The sequence below is a fragment of the Elephantulus edwardii genome, unplaced genomic scaffold (genome assembly GCF_000299155.1).
Source record: "Elephantulus edwardii isolate Elephantulus edwardi_28Jun2011 unplaced genomic scaffold, EleEdw1.0 scaffold00027, whole genome shotgun sequence".
Lineage (NCBI taxonomy): Eukaryota > Metazoa > Chordata > Mammalia > Macroscelidea > Macroscelididae > Elephantulus > Elephantulus edwardii.
The window spans coordinates 11814948-11840942 of NW_006399777.1; the positions used below are offsets into that span (position 1 = coordinate 11814948).

Here is a 25995-nt window from a genome sequence, read left to right on the forward strand (position 1 = left end):
TCCAAATGTGAATTTATTTTTTTTTTAAATTGAAGTGAGCAACCTAGGTGCACAGTTTGATTATTTTTTTATGAACAGATTCATCCTTGAGAGGGTTAAACCAGGCTGCTCCTTGGAGGCAAGGATTCTGAAGCTTCATCTTACATATGTTGGGCATGTTGTAAAGAGGGACCAGTCCTTGGAGAGGGACATCATGCTTGGGAGGGTGGAGGGACAGCACAGGAGGGGAAGGCCCTCTATGAGGTGGATTGATTCAGTCACTGGGGTAATGGGGGTGGGGGTGTCAGAAACAATGAGATTGGCACAGGACAGAGCAGGGTTTACAGCTGTTGTATATAAGGTCGCTATGAGTCGCAGGCGACTCGACAGCACATAACAACAATAACAAAACATAGCTAGAAACCGGGTTGAGAAGCTGAATCGATGTGGAAGCTCAAAAACATGCCATGACCCTTACCAGCTTCTGTCCTTCCTGAAGCACAGCCCCGCTGACAGCCTGTGTGTATTTGTCGTGTAAACGGAGTCCTCCGGTGTGCTCTGTGTGTTCTGTCTGCCTCCTTTCTCTCAATGTTCTGTTGGGGACATTTTTTCTGGTTTGCAGGTCGTGTGTTTGCCTTGTTCCCCATGCTGTGAGGGTAGCCTGTCCCATTTGTGTGTGTTTGTTTATCCTCCTGAGGACGAACATTTGGACTGTTTGCACTTTAGGGCCATTATGGATATTGTAATTACAATCGATCTTGTAGGTGTCTTTGGGGTTACCTGTGTATCCATTTCTGCAGGGTGAACATCTCTAAGCATCTGTTACTCAAAACGGGGAATTAAATCACTGGTATCACCATCACAGGTTTGTTGTAAAGATCAAATGAGAGTGAAGTTTGTGGACCTTTTTAAATCTAAAATGAGAAGCAAATATATGTGAACTTCCTCTCAAGAAGATCCCACTGCCATTTCACTTTACCAGTCTGAAAGGCCAACATTTTTCTTGAAATGTTTTCAGACTGCATTAAGGTCTTCCAAACCCAAATAGGATATGATGTTGTTATTGGTGGTGTTAGGTGCCGTTGAGTCATAGATGACTCATGGCGACCCTGTGAACGAAAGATCTGAGCTTTGTTCATAGAGTTTCCAGAGGCAAGATATTTTGGAATTGGATGTCACCCCTTCCAACATATAGGATGGAGGTTCTATGATAGTAGCTATCTGTTCTCATTAAAAAATAAATACATAAAATAGATATAGTAAAATGTCTAGCCACACACTGTCACCAAGTTGATATAGAGATTTTTAAGGAAACTGGAAAATTCCTTAGGACATAACATCTTCTATCAAAGACATGTTGGAAAAGTCATTTTAAAAGATGAGATCTCGGTGGGGAGGGTTGGGTGGGGAGAGAAGTGCAGCAATGAATGAATGGAAATCCAGAATCTCTGTAAATGTTCATTAAAATTGTTTTTAAAAAACTTGAAAAAAAATTTTAAAAAAAAAGATGAGATCTCGCTTTGCCATAACCAGATACCACTGGTGAGCAGAAGTAGAAATTTATTTTGTATCCACGCTGAAGGCTAAAAATCCCAATTCAGGATGTCAAGCATGTTAATCTCCTGACGGTTCTAAGAGAGGAAGTGTTGATGCTTCTCCCCTGGTTTTTGGGGGTGGTTACCAATCCTTGGCATCTCCTTACTGTTTGTAGATGTGTCCACCCCTGTTACATGATGTCTATTTTTTCCCCCGTATGTGATTCTGACCCTATTTCCTTGTCTTCTCTCTTTTATAAGACACCACTTAGACACCATTCAAACTGGTATTTATACTGTTCTAGCTCTAAAGTGCCTAAGTGCAATGATGTCAGACTGGAGACTAAGGTGCACCTGATACAGGCCATGGTCGTTGCAGTCACTTGCTATGCATCAGAGAGCTGGACAGTGACTAGGGATGATAAAAGGAGAGTTGATGCCTTTGAGTTTTGGTGCTGGAGAAGAGTACTGAATATACCATGGACTGCTAAGAAAATAAACAGGTTTGTCCTGCAGAGGGTGAAGCCAGTCTGCTCCTTGAGGGCAAGGATTTTGAAGCTTCGTCTGACATACTTTGGACATGTTGTAAGCAGGGACCAGTCCTTGAAGAGGGATGTCATACTTGGCAGGGTGGAGGGACAACACAGGAGAGGAAGACCCTTGAGGAGATGGATTGATTCAGTGACTAGGGTAATGGTGGTAGGTGTGTTGGAAAGAGATAGTGAGATTGGCACAGGATAGGACAGAGTTTAGGGCTACTGTATGTAGGGTCACTGTGAATGCAGGTGACTCAATGGCACATAATAACAACATTATGACTTCATTAATCAAACTGATACTATCTGCAAAGAAGACATCAAACAAGATCACATTTCCCAGAGAAGAGGGCCAGGTACCTACTTAGGGACATACTTAAGTCCATAAAAGATGGAAGGAAATCGAACTTCAGCTCACATGAACTAAGAAGGAGGGAGTGTATCATAATAGGGACACAGCAACAAAGGAAGGTTACAAATTCACCAGGTTAGACGAGAGTTTCGCTTTATGATAATAAGAGAAAACATAGCTGGTCTGGTGAGTATTCTGCTCATTCAGAATCAATACGATGGAAACTCAGATTTGAAAGTTAAGAATTGTTTGGCAGACATGTGGCTGTATTGATGTGCGTCACAATGATTCCAATTCAAAAGGGCTAACTTGTTCAGTCTTTCGATGCCTTCCTCCCTACAAAACGACAACCGTATTCTTAACAGTTTAACCCCGGTGACTGTGCACTATAAAATAGAAAAGAAAAGAAAGAAATTATTATAAGTGAGGTCAGGTCAGTCTCTGAAATAGTGAAGAGAGAAGACGCGTAACCTGGCAGGCAAGTCAGGAAGAAATAGTTGGGGGATGGAGCCCAGGGCCCGCGTGCTGGAGAATGTACACCTCCTGTGGAGAGCCCAGGAATGTTGGGAAGGCCACCAATTGTCCCCCAGAATGGAGGCCACCGGGGCAGCAGAGTTCCAGTCATTTCATGCGAATACTCAGAAGAGACATTTACCAACCAAAACCAGAGATGTGTGTACACTTTCTGAGAAGTACAAATAAAAAAATCCGGGCAACTCAATGTGTAGAAAGATTACAGAGCTTAATTTTATTTTTATTTTATTTCTTTATATTTATGTTTTATTTATTTATTTTACCTTTTTTGTTTTGTTCTTTAATTTTTTATTTTATTAATGGGCACCCATGGTGGACAGTGTTGGCTGGAGCTTCCCAACTACATCAAGCCTGGAAGCAGGAGCGGCATCCACTTCCGAAATGGCTTGTCTCCGGAAACTCTATATACGAACAGTGCTCAGACCGTTTGTTCATAGGGTCGCTATGAGTCATCTACGACTCGACGGCATTAAACAACAACAACAACATTTTATTCTTATGGTTCCTTTTGCTTTTTTTGTTCTACAAAGACATGACTTTTTGGTTTTGTTTTAAAATTTTGTTTTATATTAGATTATATACAAAGTCCATAGACATTGTTTTTCACCCCAGACCTTTCCCCTTTCCTTTACCAATCCCTCCCTCCACCCATCAAATTGTGTGATTGTATGTGTAAGTTCCCCTCCCTTAGATCCTCGTAAATAATCTACAATAATGATCCTATACAGTATTTGTCCTTATGAGACTGAGTTAGTCCACTTTAGCATAACGTTCCCCAGTCCCTCGCATGTTGGGTAGTCATTTACAACATCATTGCTCCTGCGTGCTGCATAGTATTCTATTGTCTGAATGAATGTATTCTAATATCTCAGTCCACTCCATTGTGGTTGAGCTTTTGGGCTGCTTGGCGTTTCCTCAGAAAGCTGGGCATCGAAATTCTATACAAGCCAGCTATTCCACTGTGTGGAATACACCCTGAGAAAATGAGAACTGAGGCACAGAGACTTGTACGCCCCACCCATGTGCATTGCAGCATTATTTACTCTGGGAAAGACATGACTTGTTAGCCCTCTTTGCTTGCTTGACTAATCAAGGACATGTGCCAGTCCCCACAGTTCATGGAATGGGGTGCTCTGGACACTACTGCCCCTGGGGTCTCAGAGCTGGACCTGTGTGTGCGTGTGTGTATGTGTGTGTGTTCACACACGCAGGGCAGCTTCGAAGCAGGGTCACAAAAAGAAGTCCACTCAAGCGCTTAAGGACGAACTTGTTTACTCTTAAATATATTTTCTCTGGAGTCAGCAAAAGCCGGAGTCATCGTGCCTATGAAACCCCATTTGCATTTATAGTACAAACAAGAAAAATGAAGTCGAGCTGGATCATGTCCTTAAAGAGGCTATAAATCGTCTCCCTCGACTGGAGCACAGGGCGGCTCTGTGATTGGTTTATGAGGATGTGTGTGTCGCACTTGAAAGTTAAGGCAAGCGAGAAATTTGGGACAGGAGCCAGCGAGGACATTGACCCTGGGAACAATTTGGTAACAGAAAAGCCATCTCTTTCTGTTGAAAACCGCTTAGACCTTGCTAAACTTCCTAGGCATTCGGGGCTCGGCGAAGTTCGGCTCATGGCGGGTTAATAATGAGATGCTCTGTGTGTATAGTTCACGTGAAGGCCACTAGCTATGACTTCACTTTGGCTGGGGTTTTCCCTGCAATCCATTTAGCAAATTAAAGAGATTACTTTGATTGGTGCCATTATCTCCTATTCTCTTGCGGGTGAACCACTTAACCTGTGCTTAATTGAAAGAGATAGAGAGGGGACAGTAACAAATACAATCAAAAGGAAGGGGCAATCGGATCTGGAGGCCAAACAAATGATCGGCATTGGACTAACAATAGCAGATTAGAGGTGAGATCAATTAATTAGAAGCTACTGTAGGCGCTGGGTGGTTGCCAAGCTTTCTAATAGTCGGCCCTTTCTGTTCAGGGGGATTTTAATGACTGGGAGTTGATGTGGTTATTTCAATAATTACTTACTTTTATAATTACTTCATTAGAATACTAAATGTATTGCTTTGCAAAGCTCAGTGAAGGAGATCTGTATTCTTCCCCACATCCCACCATGCTGGAGGCTACCTCCTCCCCTGGAGACGTCTCCTGCTCCAGGAAGGGCTTTGATTTGGAAATAGACCCTTGCTCTCGTAGTATCAATAATCATATAGCAAGACCTGCTTTGCAAGGTTCAAAGAATAGAGAAGGATGGTATCTTTGGGGGGGCGATGGGGGGAGGTTCAAACACAAGATGGTCCTTTCAGCCTCATTTGATAAAATTATGCAACAGGAGTAAATCCGACACAATTCTGGAAAGAGATGCATTTCAAGGGGGAAGGGTTTTCATATAAGGAATCAGGTCCCAAATCTAGGACTGGAATGCGGTATTGATCAGGTACCCATTACCTGACTCAGCTCATTTCCTGTTCTCGCCTGTGACCCTCCCCTACTTAGTAAGCATCCAGGTTACTTCCTGAATTCTCTATTCACACTCCTGGAGAGAACCTCTGTAGCAGACACTCCCTCTAAGACAAGATCCATCCCTCAGACATCCCATCATCTTCTTTCAAATGTTGTTTAAATGTCTCCTTTGGAGTGCGCCTTATCTCAACAACCAGATTTCAGATTCCTACTCCCGCTCCGTTTCATCACTTCAGTCCTCTTTTTCATAGCACACAGTCATTTCTTACCCCGTTTATTTACTTTCTCATGCACACAACTCCACTGTACACACCACAAGAAAGGATTCTCTTTTGTTCCTGATGAATCTTAAGAGCGTACAACAGCACCTGGGGTGTAGAAAGTGCTTGAGAAGTGCTGACTGAATTGGGTGTTAATCATAGCGCTAGCGTGAGGGCAGTGGTTCAGTGGTAGAATCCTTGCCTGCACTGCAGGCGACACAGGTTCGGTTCCTGGCCAATGCACTTTATGTTCAGCCTACGGCTGTCTGTCCATGGAGACGTGTTACTATAACCCTGAAGCTCTGTGGCGTAGTTTGAATGGAGTCTCCCTGTTAACCCAATGGCAGTACCACTCTGTAGTATAAACCCACCAGTGGTTCCACAGGAAGAAGGAAAAGTATTCTCCCCCCCATGTAATCTGCAGCCTCAGAAACCCTCTCAGTTCAGACATGAGTTGTTCTGACTCAGCAGCTAAGCGTGAATTGAGACCAAGATGGACAAGGAAGCCTGGCAGTGTACTGGCTGATGAACACTCCAAGGTTCGCGGCGACCAGTCACGAGGATGGCCCAGGACTGAACAGGATGTGTGTGGGACCACCTGGAGTCAGGGTGCCTGGGATTCTGGGGCAGCTTGCAACATCGTCATGAGGTAAACTGGAGGAGAGGAAGTTGGGATGCGGTCACTAGAACACAGGCCCAAGGTCATACTGTCTAGGGGATGATTTCCAACAGAGGTCCAGGGGCCTCTTCAAGTAAGAATGAGAAAGTTCTGACTTGGAAATACAGAAAAAAGACACCAATACAACCTTTTGGTGAGCGGTCAAGTTTTCTAACCTCTGTGTCATCAGGGCTCCCCCACATGAGCCCAAATCAAAACGTAAAACCTCCTGAGAGCCTTCTCCTTTTGTCTGGAAGCAGAGCATTGGTTTGTCTCTCCAACAGGACTGGAAAGCATAGCCAGGCCCCTGTGAGGCAATCATCGCTCCTAGGAGGGTAACTCAGAGCTTGAGCCTTTCTGTGGCAGGTCCTGATTGCTACCAACCCCGGTCCACGTAGGCTAACAAAACACTAAAAGGATCCCCTCTCCACTCTGAACTGGACCCCAAGTGGAAATTCTCTGGTCTGTCTGTATCTCAACACCAGCGCCACATCAACCTGACAGGAGGCCACATAAGTGGGGAAATTAAAGAGTAATACCTGCCACCTTAGAGGCAGCCTGCTGGCGTGGGTGAATATTTATTTCATGAAAATGGAGTAAGCGTGACCTGGCCGGGCCACGTGACTGTTTCTCTCCCTGACACACCTAGGGAAGAAACAGAAATTTTAAGCTATGGATCAATAAGGTCATCGGCAGATGGGCAGGGTTATTCCATCATCAGAGGCAACCGCAGGATTTCTAAGGGGCCAGTTTGTGCCTGGAGCTGCGTTAGGTCCAGCCAGACAGGCCTGAGGTCATGTGCTCTCAGTAGCTCTTCACTTTGGGCATTTGCATGAATGTGGCAAGCGGCCTTCTTAAATCACCCCCAGTCATCTCACCTTCTAGCTCTCATTGCTGTATAATCTCATCTCCCCCCTTACCACTGATCCAGGGAAGGGGTGTCATGGCCAAGATGAACTTGCAAAAGCCTGGGGCTCCCTTTTGCTGGCCTTATGTTTCCAACTCCTGCTCTCCATTCATAATGTTTGCTTCAGTGAAGCCAGCCGCCATGTTGGATAGGTTCACATGACAAGAAGCCAAGACGTCAAAACAAGACATCAAACAATGACAACATTATATTAAAATCATTCCTTCGAACCATATTTACTGGTATGTGCTTTCAGTACATAAAATGTTGTATAACCATACAAAACTAAAAACGTATTTTGTAAGAATAGACATTTGATGAGATATCAATGTATATCCATACATAGTTGAGATATAGGTAGATAGAGATGGATGGGTGGATAGATAGGTAGATAGATAGATAGATAGTTATAGTGATAGAGATAGATAGGAGATAGAGATAGTGGTGATAGATCGATAGATCAATAGATAGATAGATAAATAGATGATAGAGATAGATAGAAGAGAGAGATAGAAGATAGAGAGAGAGAGAGAGAAAATATCCATGTATAGTTAGTATATGTCCATATAGGAGGGTGTTACAAAGCTATAAAATTCATTTTCTAATCCATTTAATAATATATAAAGAGTCTTGGAACACAGAATTAAAAGTACAATCTCTTTTATGTTGTATTTTTATAGAATAAAAGTAATATTTGAGTAACAAAAAAACACACAAAACACCCCAAGTCATCAAAAGGCAAGGAGTGGCAATCCTGTGCCCAGCAACCTTAGAGGAACCGAGCCCTTCCACCAGCCAATGGGTGAGCATCTATCCCTGGTTGAGTCTCGAGGTGGGCCATTCGTCTTGATTCAATCCTGACATCCACTGAGGGAGACGTGCCTGCTATGCTAGGCCTGCATTCCTGACATCAAGACACTGAGAGAAAGAAAACGTTGGTGGTTTTAAACACAGCAATAAGTGATGAATACACTGAAACAGGAACCTTTCTTCCTCTCTCTAAAAGGTGCCTAACACAATCTCTCAAGAAACCTAACACAACCTTTGGACGTGCATTCCGGATTGTTGTTGTTGTCAGATGCTGTTGAGTCGAGCGTGACTCATAGCGACTCTGTGAACAAAAGATCTGAACCCTTTTCTATCCTGCACCATCCTCATACTTCCTGACACACAAGAGCCCTTTGAAAGCAGTCACCGTGTCAGTCCACCTGACTGAGGGTCTTCCTCTCCTTCGCCGACCCTCCACCTTACCTAGCACCCTGTCCTTCTCTAAAGAATAGCCCCTCCTAGCAGTATGCAAAGTATGAGAGTCAAACCCTCATCATTCTTGCCTCCAAAGAGCACTCCAGCTGCACCCTCTCCAAGACCTAGCTGTCTGTTCTCTTGGCCGTCCATGGGATGTTCAGTGCTCTTCTCCAACACCACAGCTGACAACCAGTGTGAGTTTTTGAGCGTTTGTTTTGGTTTTTTTTTTTTTTATGATATTGTTCCACCATGCAATTAAGATGCTAAGTTGAAAGTAGCAAATATATTAAAAATTGTGAGAATGAGAAATGCCATTAGTCCTTTTTACCTTAGTATGAAAGAACAGACAAATTGTCTTCCCAGATTCTATGTGTTAGCCAGATAGGAAGAGAGCATCCAATAACCTCGTTTTCATTTTTGCACTTGACACATGAATTTAACAAAGAAGTGGCAAGGAGGTGAAGGCCTAGAGAACTTGAGAGGTACAAAAAACGAAGAGAAGCAGAAAGTGAAAGCAGAGGCTCTTGAAGACAGATATTGATACATCTTCTCATCTTCTTTCCTTCGCTCGGGCTTGCCTCGGATCCTTTTAATGTTGGAGAATTGACGCCTTTGAGCTGTGATGCTGGAGAAGAGTACTAAATGTACCATGGACTGCCAAGAAAACAAACCGATTTATCCTAGAGAGGGTTAAACCAGGCTGCTCCTTGGAGGCAAGGATTCTGGGGCTTTGTCTGACATGCTGTAAGGAGAGACAGGTTCTTGGAGAAGGACATCATGCTTGGTAGGGTGGAGGGACAGCGCAGGAGGGGAAGATCCTCTATGAGGTGGATTGATTCAGTGACTGGGGTAATTGGCACAGGACAGAGCAGAGTTTAGGGCTGTCGTACACAGGGTCGCTATGAGTTGCAAACAACTCGACGGCACATAACAACAACAACAACAACATCTGTCTCCTGATGGACGTGGAGCCCAGCACTATCTTCATGGAAGAGCAAGAGAGCTCGTGGCTAGTGCTGCCCCTCCTGGGCCACTCCAGATGCCCCATATGCCAGGGCTGCATCCTTCAGGCTGGAGATGGTGGTCCGAGCTTTCCTGCAGGAATGGTGCTCCCAGAGAACTGAGTCTATAACATGTACAGTCCAGGTGAAAACACATCCACTCGTGGAAGCCAGCCCTTTTTTACCCCAAGAATAAAACTGCTATTCAGCCCACTTTTTAAAAATTTTGTTAAATAAATATGCAGCAAAATGTTTGCCATTTCAACATGCTTCACTTATACAGTTGCATGACCTTACCTATGGTCCTCGTATTACTCAACCCTCACCTTACCCGTTCCCAAACTTTCCACCCCCTTTTAACAGAAGTTCATGGTCTTCTAAACTTTGAAACTCCCTTTGGCTCTCCTGCCTGCCCATGCTCCATGACCACAAATACTGTGTAAGCTAATTCTGTATTGAACTGAAAAGAAATATGTTTTTTTTCTCTTTTGTATAACCATAAGGAAAAAAAGACATTCAAGAGAGAAATAATCCGTCCTACTTTTCTTAGAAGGATAAGTCACAAATGGTCAAACTCAGTCTTCAGTGGGAGGATATTTCTACCAATCAGGCCTCCCCAGGCAGGGCTGGGCAGCTTGGCCGGGTTTCTAGTGGGGACAGTCTTCATTAAAACAGGATGACACTCTGTAGAGACGCTGTGGCGTACGATCAAACGTTTGCACATGGAGGAGTGCAAACACTAATGATCACGTCCGACCTTTTCTGTTTCCACTGTGCAAGGTCGCCCAGTGAGTAAGGCGTTGAAGTCGCAGCCGCTCTGTGGGAGAAAGATGAGCAGTCGCCTCCTGGAGTATTTACCGTTTCTGAAAACCCACGGGAGGTTCAGCTGGGCGTCAGTTCTGACTTGGTGGCAATGATAGGAGCTTGAGTTTCTCTTCCTGAAATTCATTTCTGACACAGCTTGCTTTTCCTCTGTATACTCCGCATTCCAAACTTTATTCCTCCTTAACTTCTGCTTCTGAGGAACAGAAAGAAGCCAAAATTTCTTCACAGGGTGGAACAAGGCAGCACTGATACAAAAGCTGAATTGCCTTTCATTCTAAGGGGTGCTGGTCTTTCGGACCAAGGCTCAGGTGATTAACAGGGCAGGAGAGGAAAGTGTGGATGGTAACTGTACCCATTCATCCTGTTCTGCATGTACAGGGACACCTCAGCTTCCTTTTTTTTATTATTATTAAATTTTATTAGTTTCAATGAACATTCACAGGGATTCTGGGCTTTCACTCCTTCATTGCCACACCATTCTCTCCACCCTCCTCCCCAGTTTGTTCTTCTTCCCCGCCATCCGAATGTCTGTTTTAATTGTCCAATTGCCACAGTGCTTGTCAAAGTCAGTTCTGATTAATCTCCTTTGTCAGTGTGTCCTTTGCCATTCCCTATCACTCCTCCCTGAGAGAGACTTCACCCTGAGTCATAAGGAAAAGGGGAGGGCGTATTCTCTTAGCTACTTCCTGCTGAAAAGGGACGCTGTGGGTTTCAGGGTGAAGATCTTCTCTCACTACTCTAAAGGGCCCCTTTGGCAGTAGGAAACACATAGACTATTATGGAGATTGATTTTGGAATTTAGATGCACTCTTATTGATTGTGCTTGGCCGTACATGTTCATATCCTTGAAGATGTATCATGGGCGTGTTGCAACCTAGAAGACACAAATTTGACTAACAAGTTATAAGTACATGAGTCAAAAATTATGGAAAAGTAAAAGAAAGGATTCTTTCATTGTTTTACAAACCCTCCCCCAGGCCCCCTCCACCATGTAGCCCTCACTCTAGACTCCTGTGATGACAGAAGAACCTAGTCATATATCTCTTTTAAACAGTTTTCTCCCTCCTCTGTTTCAGTGCAGTATACATTATTGAACCCATCTTACTCAGTCTCTCCCCAACCCCAAGGACAGTCCCATTCTACAACAGTGGCATCATGTAATATTTGTCCTTTTGTGACCGGGATATTTCACTCAGCATAATGTTCTCCAGAGTCAACCATTTTGAATAATATTGCATGAGTTCCTTATTTTTTAATGCAGCATAGTATTCCATTGTGCGAATATACCACAGCTTCTCTAGCCATTCGTTTGTTGATGGGCACTTAGGTTGTTTCCAACTCCTTGCTATTGTGAACAAAGCTGCAATAAACATGGGCGTGCATATATCTGCTTGGATGTCAGCTATGGTCTCTTCAGGGTCTCTTCCAGTAGTGGAATTGCTGGGTCAAATGGTATCTCTATTTGCAACTTTTTGAGAAAGCGCCATACTGCTTTCCACAGGGGTTGCACCATTTTACACTCCCACCAACAGTGAATCAGGGTTCCAGTTTCTCCACAACCTCGCCAGCATTTGTTGCTTGATGTTCTGTTAAATTTTGCTATTTTGACTGGGGTGAGATGATATCTCATAGTTGTTTTAATTTGCATCTCTCTTAGGGCTAGGGATTTTGAGCATTTCTTCATGTGCTTGTTAGCCATCTGAATGTCGTCTTCGGTGAAGTGCCTGTTCATATCCTGTGCCCATTTTTCTATTGGATTATTTACCTTTATCTTGTTGTGGTGCTCAAGTATTTCATAAATTCTGGATATAAGTCCCTTATCTGATATGTTATTACCGAATACTTTTTCCCAGTCAGTGGCTTCCCTTTTTACCCTACTGGAGAAGTTTTTGGATGTGCATAGGGATTTGAGTCTTAGAAGATCCCATTCATCTATGTTCTCTTCTCCTGGTTGTAGGTTTTCCAGGATACTGGGAAGACTGTTTATGTTGTGGATTAGGACTTCTAGCTTCCTTGAAACCTTTTCAACATCAGGCATCACCTAGAAAACTCCAGCTCCTTTTGTACAGCTTCAGAGAACTTGAAGGTGTCCCCTACTTCATCACCCGGCGAAACGCATCATGACGTCTGTGTGAACTGCAAAGTGCTCTGTTACTATTATGCATTGAGTCAGTTCCAACACGTAGAGATCCCCTGTACATGTGACATGTGGGTACTGCTTATACTTCACTATTGGTTTAAAAAGAACAAAACTAGATCCAGCAAGAAGAAAATAGACATCTTAAGACACCGATGTCAATCTGCAGACTAAGGTGCGCCTGATATAGGCCATAGTCTTTGCAATCACTTGCTATGCCTCAGAGAGCTGAACAATGACTAGGGAGGATAGAAGGAGAATTCTGATGCCTTTGAGCTGTGGTGTTGGAGATGAGTGTTGAATGTACCATGGACTGCTAAGAAAACAAACAGATTCATCCAGGAAAGGGTTAAACCCAGATGCTCCTTGAAGGCAAGGATTCTGAGGCTTCTTCTGACATACTTTGGACATGTTGTAAGGAGGGACCGATCCTTGGAGAGGGACATCATGCTTGGAAGGGTGGAGGGACAGCGCAGGAGAGGAAGACCCTCAATGAGATGGATTGATTCAGTCACCGGAGTAATGGGGGTAGGTGTGTCAGGAACGATGAGATTGGCACAGGATAGAGCAGGGTTTAGGGCCGTTGTACATAGGGTCGCTTTGAGTCTCAGGCTACTCAATGGCACATAACAAGAACAGCAACAAGACACCATCACACCTATGAGAGGAACATTTTTCTTCCATCATTGTCAACCATAATCTCTGAGATGAATTGCAATCTTAAATGTTCAAGCTATTTAAGTAGGATCACATATTCATGCATTTTGTTGTTGTTAGTTGCCATTGAGTCAAATACCACTGATAGCAGTCCTGTGAGCAGCAGATCTGAACCTCGCCGTGCCCTGCGGCATTCTCACCAGCCCTCTCAGGCTCAAGCCCGCGGTGGTAATCACGGTGTCACTCCACGTTGTCAAGGCTCTTCCTCTCTGTCTCCAACCCGCTGACTTTCCCAGACTGATTGCTCTCCAGGGAATCACACATGTACACAGTTAGTATACAGTTACACAATGTATACTTGTAACATTGAGTGTGGAGAAAATGTTTTTACTAGTAAAAGTTTATTTAGAATCCATATTTAGTAAAAGTTAAGTATCTAGTGTGTCGACACAGTTGAAAATACTGTGTGCTAATTGCTGATGGTGTACCGTCTAAAGCCACTGCAACGTCTTGTACAGAGTGAGCAACAGGCAATATGACATTTACGAGTTGATTGTATATGTGTAGTGACCCTATTCAAGGAAGAGAGGGAGTAAAAATGACTGAAGCATATATTATGGGATTTTTTCCCAATGCACAGTCAGCCCCTGAGTATCTTTAAAGAGGGCTTTGGTAGCCTAGTAGTGAGGAAATGCACTGTCAAGCCAAAGGCAACTGGTTCGAATCCCCCAGCTTCTCCAGAGCAAGAAAGATGGACCATCTCCTCCACCCTTGCAATCCATCGCCTCTGAAAACTTGCTAGAAGATGAGTTATGAGTTGATTTTGACTCAATGGCACATAACAACAAAAGCTCCCTAACGAGGCTTTGGCAGTGAATTCAGAAGCAGGGCATAAAGCAGTTGAACACGCCTTCCCTTCACAGTCCCGGTTAGACAGGTGAGACTTCTGAGAAGATAAAAGCTGCGGAGTCCCAGCCAACGTGCCATTTACTTTGGTCCAGATCTTCGGCGCAGAGCATTCTGGCTGGTTTTGCTGCCACTTGAAATCAGGCTCCAGCTCCCTTCATCCAGTGAGTGCCTGAGCCCTGGGCGAGGCGGAGGGCAATTTGCATGTGTCAGGGAGTCAACCACAGGCAGTAACCATTTGGTGAATGATTACCTGACCACAGGCTGCCTTTGAAAGCGGAGAACCTCTTCATTCTCTTTTCTCTGCTGACATCACATCTTTTTGTCCTTTCTCGCAACGGTCAGCAGAACATTCTACCACAGAAACAACAGAAGAATGCCAACACGCTGGGGTCATCCCCATGCTGCCATCTTCAAAGAGAACTTACCATCTTTTTGGAGCAAATGTTCTCTGGCATCCATCACACGTTTTCTTTTCTTCTTTCCTAGACCTCCCCCAATTCCCTCCCCCCCCAAAAAAAAACAAAAAAACTTTTCATGATCTCTTCAGAAATTTGAGGCATTGATCTTTCTACCTATTGTCTTTGGATTTGTTCTTCTTGTTGGGAGGTATCTTTGAGCCAACTTTGACTTACAGAGATGCTGCAAACAGTAGATCGAAACCTTGGCTGATCCTGTACCATCCTCCCAATCTCCCCTATGCCCAAATTCATTGTTGGGGCTCCCTGTGTCAGACTGTTTCCTCGACAGTCATCTTCTCTTTCACTGATGCTCTACTTTTCCCATCATGCTGTCTTCTTCCAACGGCTGTGGCTTCCTGACAATATGCCTTTCCTTTTAAGAAAAGTTTTCTTTCTTTTTTTTTTCTTTTCATTATTTGTGTGTGTGTGCCATCAAATCAGATTTGACTGATACAGGAGGATATTGTCCCTCCTTCTCCAACAGAGCATCTGGTGTATTTGAACCGCACACCTCTGGGATTGCAGTACAGCTTCTTGCCAGTAGGCCCCCAGGGCTTGCCAAAAAGTTCTCTTTTAAACACCATTTCCATCATAGGACCAGAACTCTTTATTCCTCCTCACCCTGTATATTTTGTCTGTATTTAGACACCTTTCCTTGTGGGATGATAATTCGAGGAAGCAGAGATTAGACTCAGATAGTCATACCACAGGTCCCTGAGGTCGAAGTGCACATCCGTTCTGTGATGGGTAGTGAGTCGTGTTGTTATGCATCATTGAGTCACCTGCGACTCATAGTGACCCTGTGTACAACAGCCAGCCCTGTCCTGAGCCAGTCTCACTGACTACAACATATCTACCCCTTTTACCCCAGTTTTTTAAAAATTAATTTTAATGAAAATTTATAGACTTAAGGTTTCCATTCATTCATTGTTGCACTTTTCTCCCTGTCTTCTCCCTTCTTCCCCAATTCACTCTTCTCTTTGAAAAGTAAAAGAAATATTGTTTTTAGTTTTATATAATCCCTCCCCCCAAGTCCACTCCACTGTGCAGCCTTCATTCTGGACTCCTGTCATGACAGTAATACCTGATCATATATCCCATTTAAACAGTTCCCTCCGTCATCTGTTTCAATGCAGTATGAATCATTTATCCCTTCTTTGTCAGTCTTCCCTCAACCCCGATGTCAGTCCTGTTTTACAACAGTGGCCCTATGCAATATTTGTCCTTTTTGTGCCTGAGATATTTCACTCAGCATAATGTTCTCCATGGTCAACCATTTTACTGTGTCAATCCATCTCATCCAGGCTCTTCCTCCCCTGCGCTGTCCCTCCAGCCTTCCAAGCATAATGACTTTCTCCAAGGACTGCTCCCTCCTGGCCACATGCCCAAAGTATGTGAGACGGAGCTTCAAAATTCTAGCCTCCAAGGAGAAACTTGGTTTCACCTTCTCAAAGACAGATCTGTTTGTACTCTTGGCACTCTATGATTTGCTCAAAACCCTTCTCCAGCACCACAACTCAAAGGCCTTGATTCTTCTTCTGTCGCCCTTAGTCATTGTCCAGCTCTCTGACGCAGAGCAAGTAATTGCCAAGACCATGGCCTGGATGAGACGTACCTTAGTCTCTAGACTGACATTGTTGCTTCACAGTATCCTAGAGAGGTTCCTGACAGCCGATTTTCTCAGTGCAATTGGTCTTTTGATTTCCTGACTGCTGGTGCCAAGATTGTTGATTGTGGGGTCGAGCAAGCGGAAATTGTTAACAACCCTCAATTTCTTCCCCATCTATCATAGTGATGTGGTGAGAATCTTTGTCCTCTTAATGTTGAGCTTCAATCCAGATTGAGACCACAGTCCTTGACTTTCCGTTTCAGCAGGCAAAGTTGTGTCATTTGCACATCACGGGTTGTTGATGAGTCTTCCTCCAATCCTGATGTCACATTCCTCCTCATAAAGCCCAGCCTCCTGAACGATCTATTCTGTATATAGATTGAAAGGTACGGAGACAGGAAGTCTTTTTTGATGTGTCGCATAGCGAATTAGAACACAAGCTTGAGGCCATAGACATAATTTAACTATAAACTCCAACTCTGATAAGCTGTGTTACTCTGACCCACTTCTTTGGTGTTTCTGACTCCAACCTCACTTTCCAAGAACATTAGGCACTAGGCCACTATAATTTTGAACTGAAATATGTGTCTAAATTTACCCATGGAGCAAATATTCATTGAAGATATTTACTAATTCCAGACTCCCACCGAGACAGACATTGGTAGGTTTATGTTAGAATTCTCATTTTCTGGTTTGAGAAGTGTGGGCGTCCACTTACAGCCAGCGTCCCTCAGGCAAAGCCAATACCCACCTGTTGGTGGAAGCTTCCATGTTGCTGTGATACCAAGTAAGTTTCAGCAGCACTTCCAGACTAAGATAGGATAGAAAAGCCAGCAAACCCCGTCCACCGTGATGGTTTGAGCTTCAGCTGGTCACGGGAATAATGTAGGGCCAGCCAGTGTGTTATTCTATGGGGCCCTCTGTCACCAAATGTGAACCATCAGCTTAAGGTCAGCTGTCAACATCACAGTGACATAATGTATCTCTTGTTACTACCGGCCACCTCTCCTTCATCACAAAGGACCTTCTCCAAAGGTGCAAGTGTGTCACAGATTTCCCTCCCTCCCTCCCTTCCTTCCTTCCTTCTTTCTTTCTTTCCTTCCTGCCTGCCTGCCTGCCTTCCTTCCTTCCTTCCTTTCTTTCTTTCTTTCTTTCTTTCTTTCTTTCTTTCTTTCTTTCTTTCTTTCTTTCTTTCTTTCTTTCTCTTTCCTTTCTTTCTTCATTCATTCACTTATTTAATTTATTTAATTCTTTTTTATGCTTTTTAAAATTTATTATGCTAGTTTACTTACACAATTTGAATACACTGTTTTCCAGAACAGAATCTTCCCATTTCCCTCACCCTCCAACCCATCAACTTGTACAACCCCATGATTAATCTCCCTTCCCATTACACATCCTCATCCCTCCGCTTCCCAGCCCCCCACCCTTGGATCTTTAGACTCATTCTACAATAATGGTTTTATACAATATTTGTCCTTGTGGGACTGAGTTCACTCGGCATAATGCTCTCCAGTCCCTCCCAAGATAGGTAATAAAATCAAAATAGGAGCAAAATCATTGCTCCTGCGTGCTGCGTAGTATTCCGCTGTGTGAATGTACCATAATTTCTCAATCCATTAGTTTGTGGTTGGACATCTGAGCTATTCCCACGTTCTTGCGATGGTGAATAATGCTGGTGTGCAAATCTCCATTTGTGCCTCAGTTCTCATATTCTCAGGGTATATTCCAAGTAGTGGAATAGCTGGGTCATACGGAATTTCTATGTTCAGCTTTCTGAGGAAGCACCAAACTGCTTTCTAGAATGGTTGCACCATTTTACAATCCCACCAACAATGTATAAGAAGAGTTCCTTTCTCACCACATCCTCCCTCTCCAACATTTATTACGTGCTGCCCTGTACACATTATCAGACAAAAGAGGTTTTCATCGATGAAACAGCACATCAACATGGATTCAAGTTCAGCAAGAAGAATTCTGGTCTCCATCACTCACGTGCACTCCAGATAACTCCACTTGACTTCATTAGGCTTGAAGAATTGCACTTTCCTTTCAGCCCCTTCTTCCTCACACTTACTTAGCCTTGGCAACTCGAAAGATAATTGCTCTGTTAACAAATGTTTATGGCATCATAAAGGCGTAGGAGGGATGGAAAGGACTCTGTTTTTCCCCCATCTGGGCTATTCCCTTCCGTTTCTTGGAAGTGCTGGAGAGCAATGGAACAGGCCGTAAATAACCTCCAGAACAAGCCTTCCAACCATCTCGTTCGGATTTGAACCTCTGCTGAGAATTTGCATTTCAGCCCTAGAGATAGTGAATCAGAATCTGTGTTTTACGTGGATGAGGATCCCAGGAGGCGAGGAGAGGAGCAGAGGGGTGTGTGGCTGGGCCGGTGGGAAATCATAGGGTCGCACAGTTTGGTGAAGGAAGGGGTGGGTAAAGGAAATGGGAAAGATCTGGGGGGAGGGGAGTCTGGAAAGACAGGGCAATGGTGGACCTAGTTCCATGTTGATTAATTTTATGAAATATAATGAATGGGAATGATTGTATGAAACGCAATGCGAATGAAGGGTAGTGTGAAACACAATGTATACCAACTTTGTTAGCAAGCCAATAGAAAATAAAAATCCTTTAAAAAAAAATACAAAAGGATATGTTTTAACAAAATACCAGCCTGGTTCTGAACTACACATAGAATTCAAACTCAAAACTCGTTTTGAGTTTATTTCACAGATGCCCTCCTTGAGGTCTCAGTTGCTGTAAGTCACAATCTTACTATGAGCATCTATTCCCTGGAGAGGGACATTGTGCTTCAGAAGGTGGAGGGGCGGCGAAAGAGAGGAAGACCCTCAACCAGGTGGGTTGACACAGTGACTGTGACAATGAGCTTGAGTGTGTCAGAGATTGTGAGGATGGCACAGGACAGGACAGAGGTCAGATCTGCCTTTTATAGGGTCGCTGTGAGTCGTACCCCACTGGACAGCACCTAATAATAACACATCACAATTGAGGAGACTGTTCATTTTAATGCAAGAGCAGTGGGTGGATTCGAACCACCAGAACTATGCAGGTGTTGGGTTAACAGCACAGTTCTCAATGTACTGTGCCACCAGAGCGCCTTAAATACACACACTCTCTTGCTCTCTTCTCTCTTCTCTCTCTCCCCCTCTCCCTCTCTCGCTCTCTCCCACTCTCCCAGCTATTGAATCAATTCCGATTTATAGCTGACCCTCCACTGAGTATCTAAGGCTGTCGACCTCTCATCTTTCTCCCTCAAACACATCAACTGTGTGATTTCATCTCTCTGCCATGGAAATGCAGATTCTCAGCAGGAGTTAAATGGGAGTGAGCTGGTTCAAAGCCCTGCTTTGGAATGGAGTCAAAGGATTCCATTCACAGCCACTAACAGAGTTTTAGCAAAAGCCTCGGAAACCTTGTGGAGAATGAAGCTACCAGGAATTGTCTTAAGTCATAAAGATGTCACCACCTCTCAGCTGGGAAGAAACCCTGGCTTTACTGGAAGTGAGGAGAAGGTTCTGGCAGGTGGCTGGATGGACTGTGGAAATCCCCTCCTCGGTCCTGGGGACGGGACAGTGAGTCTGCTGGAGCCCACGCTTCTCATTTCAGGCCCCAGAAGCATCAGGCAGTTCAAATGAGAATTTCCTGTAATTGGTAACAGCTGGGCTGACTTGATGGCATCCGAGATGAACACGTGGAGACCCTCATGACTATGGAAGACCCTTCCTTTACAGGCTTCCCGCAGAATCCAGAAGACTTTTAGCAGGAAACCCCAACTAGTATATGATGAAAGGTCGAAGAGTCAAAAGTTTCCCCTCCTTCCCCCACAGTGGTCATTTAATGAGTCTTATATATTCAAAACGATTAGAGTTTGAGCAATAATGCAATAGTAGTACTTAATGTAATAAAAAAAAAATAAACTATCCCCTCTGATAAATTAAGGGCAATATAGTTGCATTACATTGGACAAACCTAGCAGACACCCCCTTAACCAAGTGATCAGTTCAACAGCAGGCCCCCGGGAATTGATGCAATATCAACTAATATATTTCAACAAACAGATGGAGCCCTAGGTGTTCTAGAACCAAGCTCTGCCGGGAAATTTGGAGGACCCCTACCTGGCCAATTGACTGGAAGAGATCCGTGTTTGTTCCTATGCTCAAAATAGAGGATAAAATGGAATGTGGAAATTACTCAACATCATGAATACGACATGCAAGTAAAATCTTGCTGAAAATCACTCAAAAACAACGAAAACAATGCGTTGACAAAGAACTGCCAGGAAGTCCCCCTCCTTGAACTGACTGCCTTCTGCTGCGGGGCAGATGTTCTCCTGGGCACTATTTCCCTCTCTCTAACACAGTGTACCTTTCCCAAGGAAGAGTGGAAGCAGCCCTTGGCTTACTCTTCTGCTCCCCACACTCATGCCACTCCCATCCCCTCTCGCTCTATCCCACAACATGAACTTGGACTTCCCTTTGGCCCAGTGATCATGTTTTGCTTGTGAACTACATGTGAAATTACCCGTCATCACTGCCTGAGTCCTCTCCGCACCTCTGACCCTGGCGTTTTCTGCAGCTTGCTCACAGGGTGGCTGGGAGGATGGCAGGAGCAGTGGCCAGGGAACACCCACCTACTCCACCGCAGGTCACGCATTTCCGCCCCCCTCCATCCTTTCTGGAGTGCTTCAGTCTCCCCTTCTGAAAAAGAAAGAAAAACAAAAAGTCGGACTGAGGGAAGCTTATTTTAAAAATCCCTCCCACAATAGATAAGGCAGACTGAGGAAGAATTGATGCCTTTTAATTGTGATATTGGAAAAGAAACCTGAATAAGCCACAGATAGCTAGACAAACCAGCAGACTTATCTTTAAACCAGCGCCCGAGGAGTCTTCCTTGGAAGTAAGGATGATGAGACTTGGTCTCTCTTGATCTGAGTGTATCTCAGGAGGAACCTATTTTTGGAGAGAGCTCATGTGCTAAGAAAGGTAGAGGGTCAGTGAAGGAGAAGAAGACCCTCGCCAAGGTGGATTGCCACTGTGACTATCAAGGGGGCTTGTGCTTGACCGAGATCTTTAGGATAATGCAGGAGAGGGCCAGGTACAGGCCTGTTGTTCAGAGGATCGCTATGCGCTGTGGTCACCTTGATGGCACCTAACAACACGACGCGCTATAACAGCCCACCTAAGGCTTACCAGTGAATATTTATTCATGTAAAATGATGCAGAGGTAACTCGTGGTTGCTGTGAAGCCAAAGACTGTGACACTGATGAGTCAAATGCGATAATGGTTACCCATGGTGGACAGTGTTTGGTGGAGCTTCCCGATTAAAACAAGCTTGGAAGCAGGAGTGGCATCCACTTCTGTAATAGCTTGCCTCCGGAAACTCTATGAACCTGGAGAGAGGATGAAAGTTATATACAGGTGTCCAGGACTTTTGTTCATAGGATCACTTATGAGTTGCCTACAACTCGACTGCACTTAACAACAACAACAACAACAGCACAGAGAGCAGTCGGCCTAGCGGACAGAAAGCCATGCTCCCAAGCCAAAGGTGGGTGACTCTACTCCACAGCCCTTGGGCCTGCCTTTAATTGTTTTTGGTGAAATATTCTTCTAGATCGTATAACCCTGGTATGTCCACTTGCTGTACAGAGGTAACCCATGGTTGCTGTGAAGCTAAGCACTGTGACACTGATGTGTCCAATGTGATAATGGTCACCCATGATGGACAGTGTTTGGTGGAGCTCCCCGATTAAAACAAGCTTGGAAGCAGGAGTGAAATCCACTTCTGAAATAGCTTGCCTCTGGAAACTCTATAAACCTGGAGAAGGGACGAAAGTTACACAGGTGTCCAGGACTTTTATTCATAGGGTTGCTATGAGTTGCCTACCACTTGACAGTACTTAATAACAACAACAACAACAAGAAAATGATGCAGAAGCTCACAGTGTGTAACCACATGAAACCTCTATAGCTTGTTTGCCTTAATAATGTAGTTGTTGTTGGTTTCTTTCAGATATTTTTATTTATTTTCATATAATAATTCCTTCACATTATGTTTCATTCATATACATTGTGTTTTATGTAATCTTCCATTTACATGTGTCTTCTACAATCATTCATATATGTTCTATTTTACATTTTTAATTGGTTTGCTTACATAGTTCACATACATTGTGTTTCACACTATTCTTCATTCACATTGTGTTTCATATAATCACTGTCATATATTTTATAAAATCAATCACCACTGGACCTTGCCCTTCGTTACCTTATCTTTTCCTCTGGATTCTCCCATTTGCTTCCCGGCTCCCCTCCACCCACCATACTGTGCAGCCCCGTGGCTTCACCCCTACCGTCAAGTTGGAACCGACCCATAGATGACCCTCCAGTGGGTTTTCAGAGGCAGTTAATCACGCAGGAAGAAATTGCCCATCCTTCTCGCATCGAGCAGTTGGTGTATTCGAACTGTGTGCCTTAGGATTGCAGTGCAGCTTCTAGCCATTCCCATGTTACAGATTATCACATGCTAGCTAGGTAGCATTTGCAATGGTCTTTAACATTTGATTTTATTAATTACGTGAAACACTCTTTCCTTCTTTTTCATTGATAATCTGGCTATTTGGTGACACATTTTAATGGAATGTTATTTAAAACATTCCCTTCATAGTATCTCATACAATTCTTTTCATGTTTAAATTCTTTGGCTTGGAGTATCCACATTGCAGTTTACGCAGATGTCACAACATGGAATATTAAAACTGTTTCAGTTTCTTCCTCTTGATTCCTAACCTGCGGTTTTACTTTGTCTTTGAAGAAAAATCTCTGCTGATACTTGGGGGGGGGGGGATTAAAAAGCCCTTCCAACATGAACATTTGAAGATTCTGATCCATCTGGTCACTACGTGTCACAATCAGCTTACCATCAATCTATCTGCTCACCAAGAATATACACAAACACAGAGGTGCATCTGTAGGGGTTGCTTTCTGTCGGTTCTTGGGGGCACAGCTTTCCCCCAAAGACCACTTCAAGTTCACGTACTGACTGGCGTGCATTCTGTCAAATGACATATGCGACTAGCTGCCCTCTCAGAATATGGTCATCCACGACCCTAAATGGAAAACTGAACTTTTCTTTGTACTTGGGATTTCTTCCCAAAGCTGTAAAAGGCTTGCGCTGCGTCCGGGTCTGAGAGGCCATGACTTGAGAGAAATGTACGAGGATGCCCAATGTCTTGCTTGCTGGGCGTTTTGGGGGATTGGTGCACACGGCTTGCTTGCACATTACCTTCTCCCACCACCACGACGCAGCCCCCAAGGAGAAGGGAGGGAAACCTCTGAGGTTGTTGAGAGAGGCGCTTCACCTGCCAGTCTGGGCTGCGGGGATCGCTATAGCAACCAAACATAAATCAAGGAAATGGCCCCTTTTGTAAGTTGGTTAATAGGCACAACATGCTTCTTTAGAAAATCCAACCATTCTCTCAATAGACTTTGATGGAAAGTCAGCCTTTTCTTCAGACACATTCACATTCACATCTAGTAGCAGCTTGTATGGCTGTCCACGGGCTAATTTATTACCCTTTAAAGATCAGGCCAAGAAAAAATGGCTCTCTGCACAATGTTTACTTTCACGGGCATAAACGCCCAGCCACAAAAGAGCATCCTTTTGTTCTGCGCTTGGAATATTAATCTTTAACCCGGGACTTTAATTGTAGCCTCCGTGGGGCTGGACAGAGCCTCTCCTCTCATTAAAATTTTACCAATTTCGTGCATTGTTTCTCTATCACAGGGTGGAGAGGGAGTGAGCCGACCTCCCATTGTTTAGCCAAACCTTGACGTAGAAGAATTCCTAGCCCTTTTTGTTTTTCTCATTTTACTTTCGGAGGCCCCCCACCCCAATTCACATTATTTCTTACGATCATTCCCACATTGTGTCTTACCAAATTAATCACCATTGATCCATGCCCGTCATTACTCCGGCCCTTTAGACCCCCATTGCATTTGTCCCAATTCCTTCACTCCCTCCCTCTGCCCACCAAACCCTGTGACCCCGTGACTCCCCCACCCTCAGCCCCCCGGCTTTTCTTCCTTCTTTGGATTCCTGTACACGTCTTATTAGTTATCCTTTTGGTTTTCACATTCGTGATCCTGTACAGTATTTGTCCTTATGAGCCTGGGTTAGTTCACTCAGCATAATGCACTCCAGCCTCTTCCATGTCATATAGTATTTTTCAAAATCGTTGCACCCGAGTGCTTCATAGGAGAAAGCTCTGCTGGTGGTGGGAAGGGACCTTGCAGACTTCATTAGGAGAATTTGGATTCTCAACTAAAAAGCAAGGGGTGCTCTTCACCTTAGTGTAGGGAGGTAAGAGGTGGCGAGGCAATCCCTTCCTGCCCCCCCTAACCCACCAAAGTGTCACCTGGAAATGTGCCCAAGCAGGGCTGAGCATCACAGCACAGAAGGAACCAGGGAGCCCACACTGTGTCTCCATCCATGCCTGCTGGGTCTGTCAGTAAGTGAACGGTGAACTTTCTCACCATTGAGAATGAGAGCACCAGGCACCCAGCCCTGTTCTCCTTTGAGGTGCAGAGAGGAGATGGAAGGTCTATAGAAACAAACCTTTGTTGATTTCCGCCCCCCGCCCCGTGGATTATGAGATGAAAAAGCACTTCTAAGACAGGAGGGAGTCAAGTTGCTCTGTGCAACTCTGCATCACAGATGAGGTTGAAGCATTAAGACTTACACTGATGCCTCCCTCCTTCGCATTCTGAAATCCTCAGAAGCCAGAGTCTTCAGAAACCATCATCTTCGGGAGCTCGCTTCCCTTTGATACGGTCAGCTGTCCCCACTGGCAAGAGGACGAGGATAGAGGGCCATTGGGCTGGCTTCCAAATACACATGTGCAAACGGGTCCTTATTTCCCTAGTACTGTTTCACGACAAGCAATTTTGCTTTAATCAGGGCCCCTTAGAAATTGCTTTTGCCCTGTTGTTAGCCTAGAAATATCTTTGGCATCTGATACCTGCTAACTCCCCCCACCCCAATATATATTGCAACTTAAGTAAAGCATCTCAGGGAGCCCCAGAATGCACCAGGAGAGCCTGGAAACACCGCCAAGTGGGGTGTCAGCTTCATGATTTTGGGGTTGTTTCTAGGTTTAGAGTCACATGGAGTCAGAAGGGTCACTCTCCTTGTGACTCACAGCCTGGTCTTGTAGCCACAGAGTAGGCGGAGGGGACACTTCATGGGCCGTGTCAGCACAGGCCTGAAGGCAGCTCTTGACAGGTCTTGGAGAGACAGTTGTGGATTGGAGTTTAAAACGCGAGGGAAGCACTGAATTGTCAGCTGGTGGATTTCAGCCTTGCCAGGTACCAGCCATGTCACCTCTAGCGAGTGACTTCATCTCAGCAACTCTTTCGTGGAGTGAGGTACTGATAGCACCTACATCAGAGGGTTATCACACGTGTCAGGATAAACCCCTCAGCACAGTACCAGCATATCTTGGGCCCTCAAAGTTTACTTGTTAATACTTTATTTTTTAAAGTTTTTTATCGATTTTAATGAACGTTCACAAAGACTTTGGATTACCATTCAGTCATTGTTGTACTTTTCTCCCTGCCCAACCTCCCCGCCACAGTTCAATCTTCTCTTTGAAAAGTAAAAGAAAAATTCTTTCATTCTTGTACAATCCTTCCCCCCAAGTCCACTCCACTATGCAGCCTTTGTTCTGAACGCCTGTCAGGACAATAACACCTAATCACATATCCCTTTTAAACAGTTCCCTCCCTCATCTGTTTCAATGCAGTATACATAATTTATCCCATCTTTCTCAATCACCCCCAACCCCGATATCAGTCCCGTTTTACAACAGTGGCACGATGCAGTATTTGTCCTTTTGTGACT

The 25995-nt window shown here is 44.3% G+C and overlaps 1 protein-coding gene across 2 annotated transcripts in view; it reads left to right on the forward strand.

Annotated features, from left to right (window-relative positions):
• The window catches only part of RARB (retinoic acid receptor, beta), a 571381-nt gene that overhangs the window by 118528 nt on the left and 426858 nt on the right, over positions 1-25995 (forward strand). Inside the window, exon 3 of one of the 2 annotated variants that reach the window (XM_006883350.1) lies at positions 12952-12968. The exons of the other annotated variant lie outside the window; for it this stretch is intronic. Within the exon in view, the coding sequence (XP_006883412.1) occupies positions 12952-12968 (17 nt within the window). The remainder of the gene's footprint in view (positions 1-12951; positions 12969-25995) is intronic. 2 annotated transcript variants of the gene reach the window in all.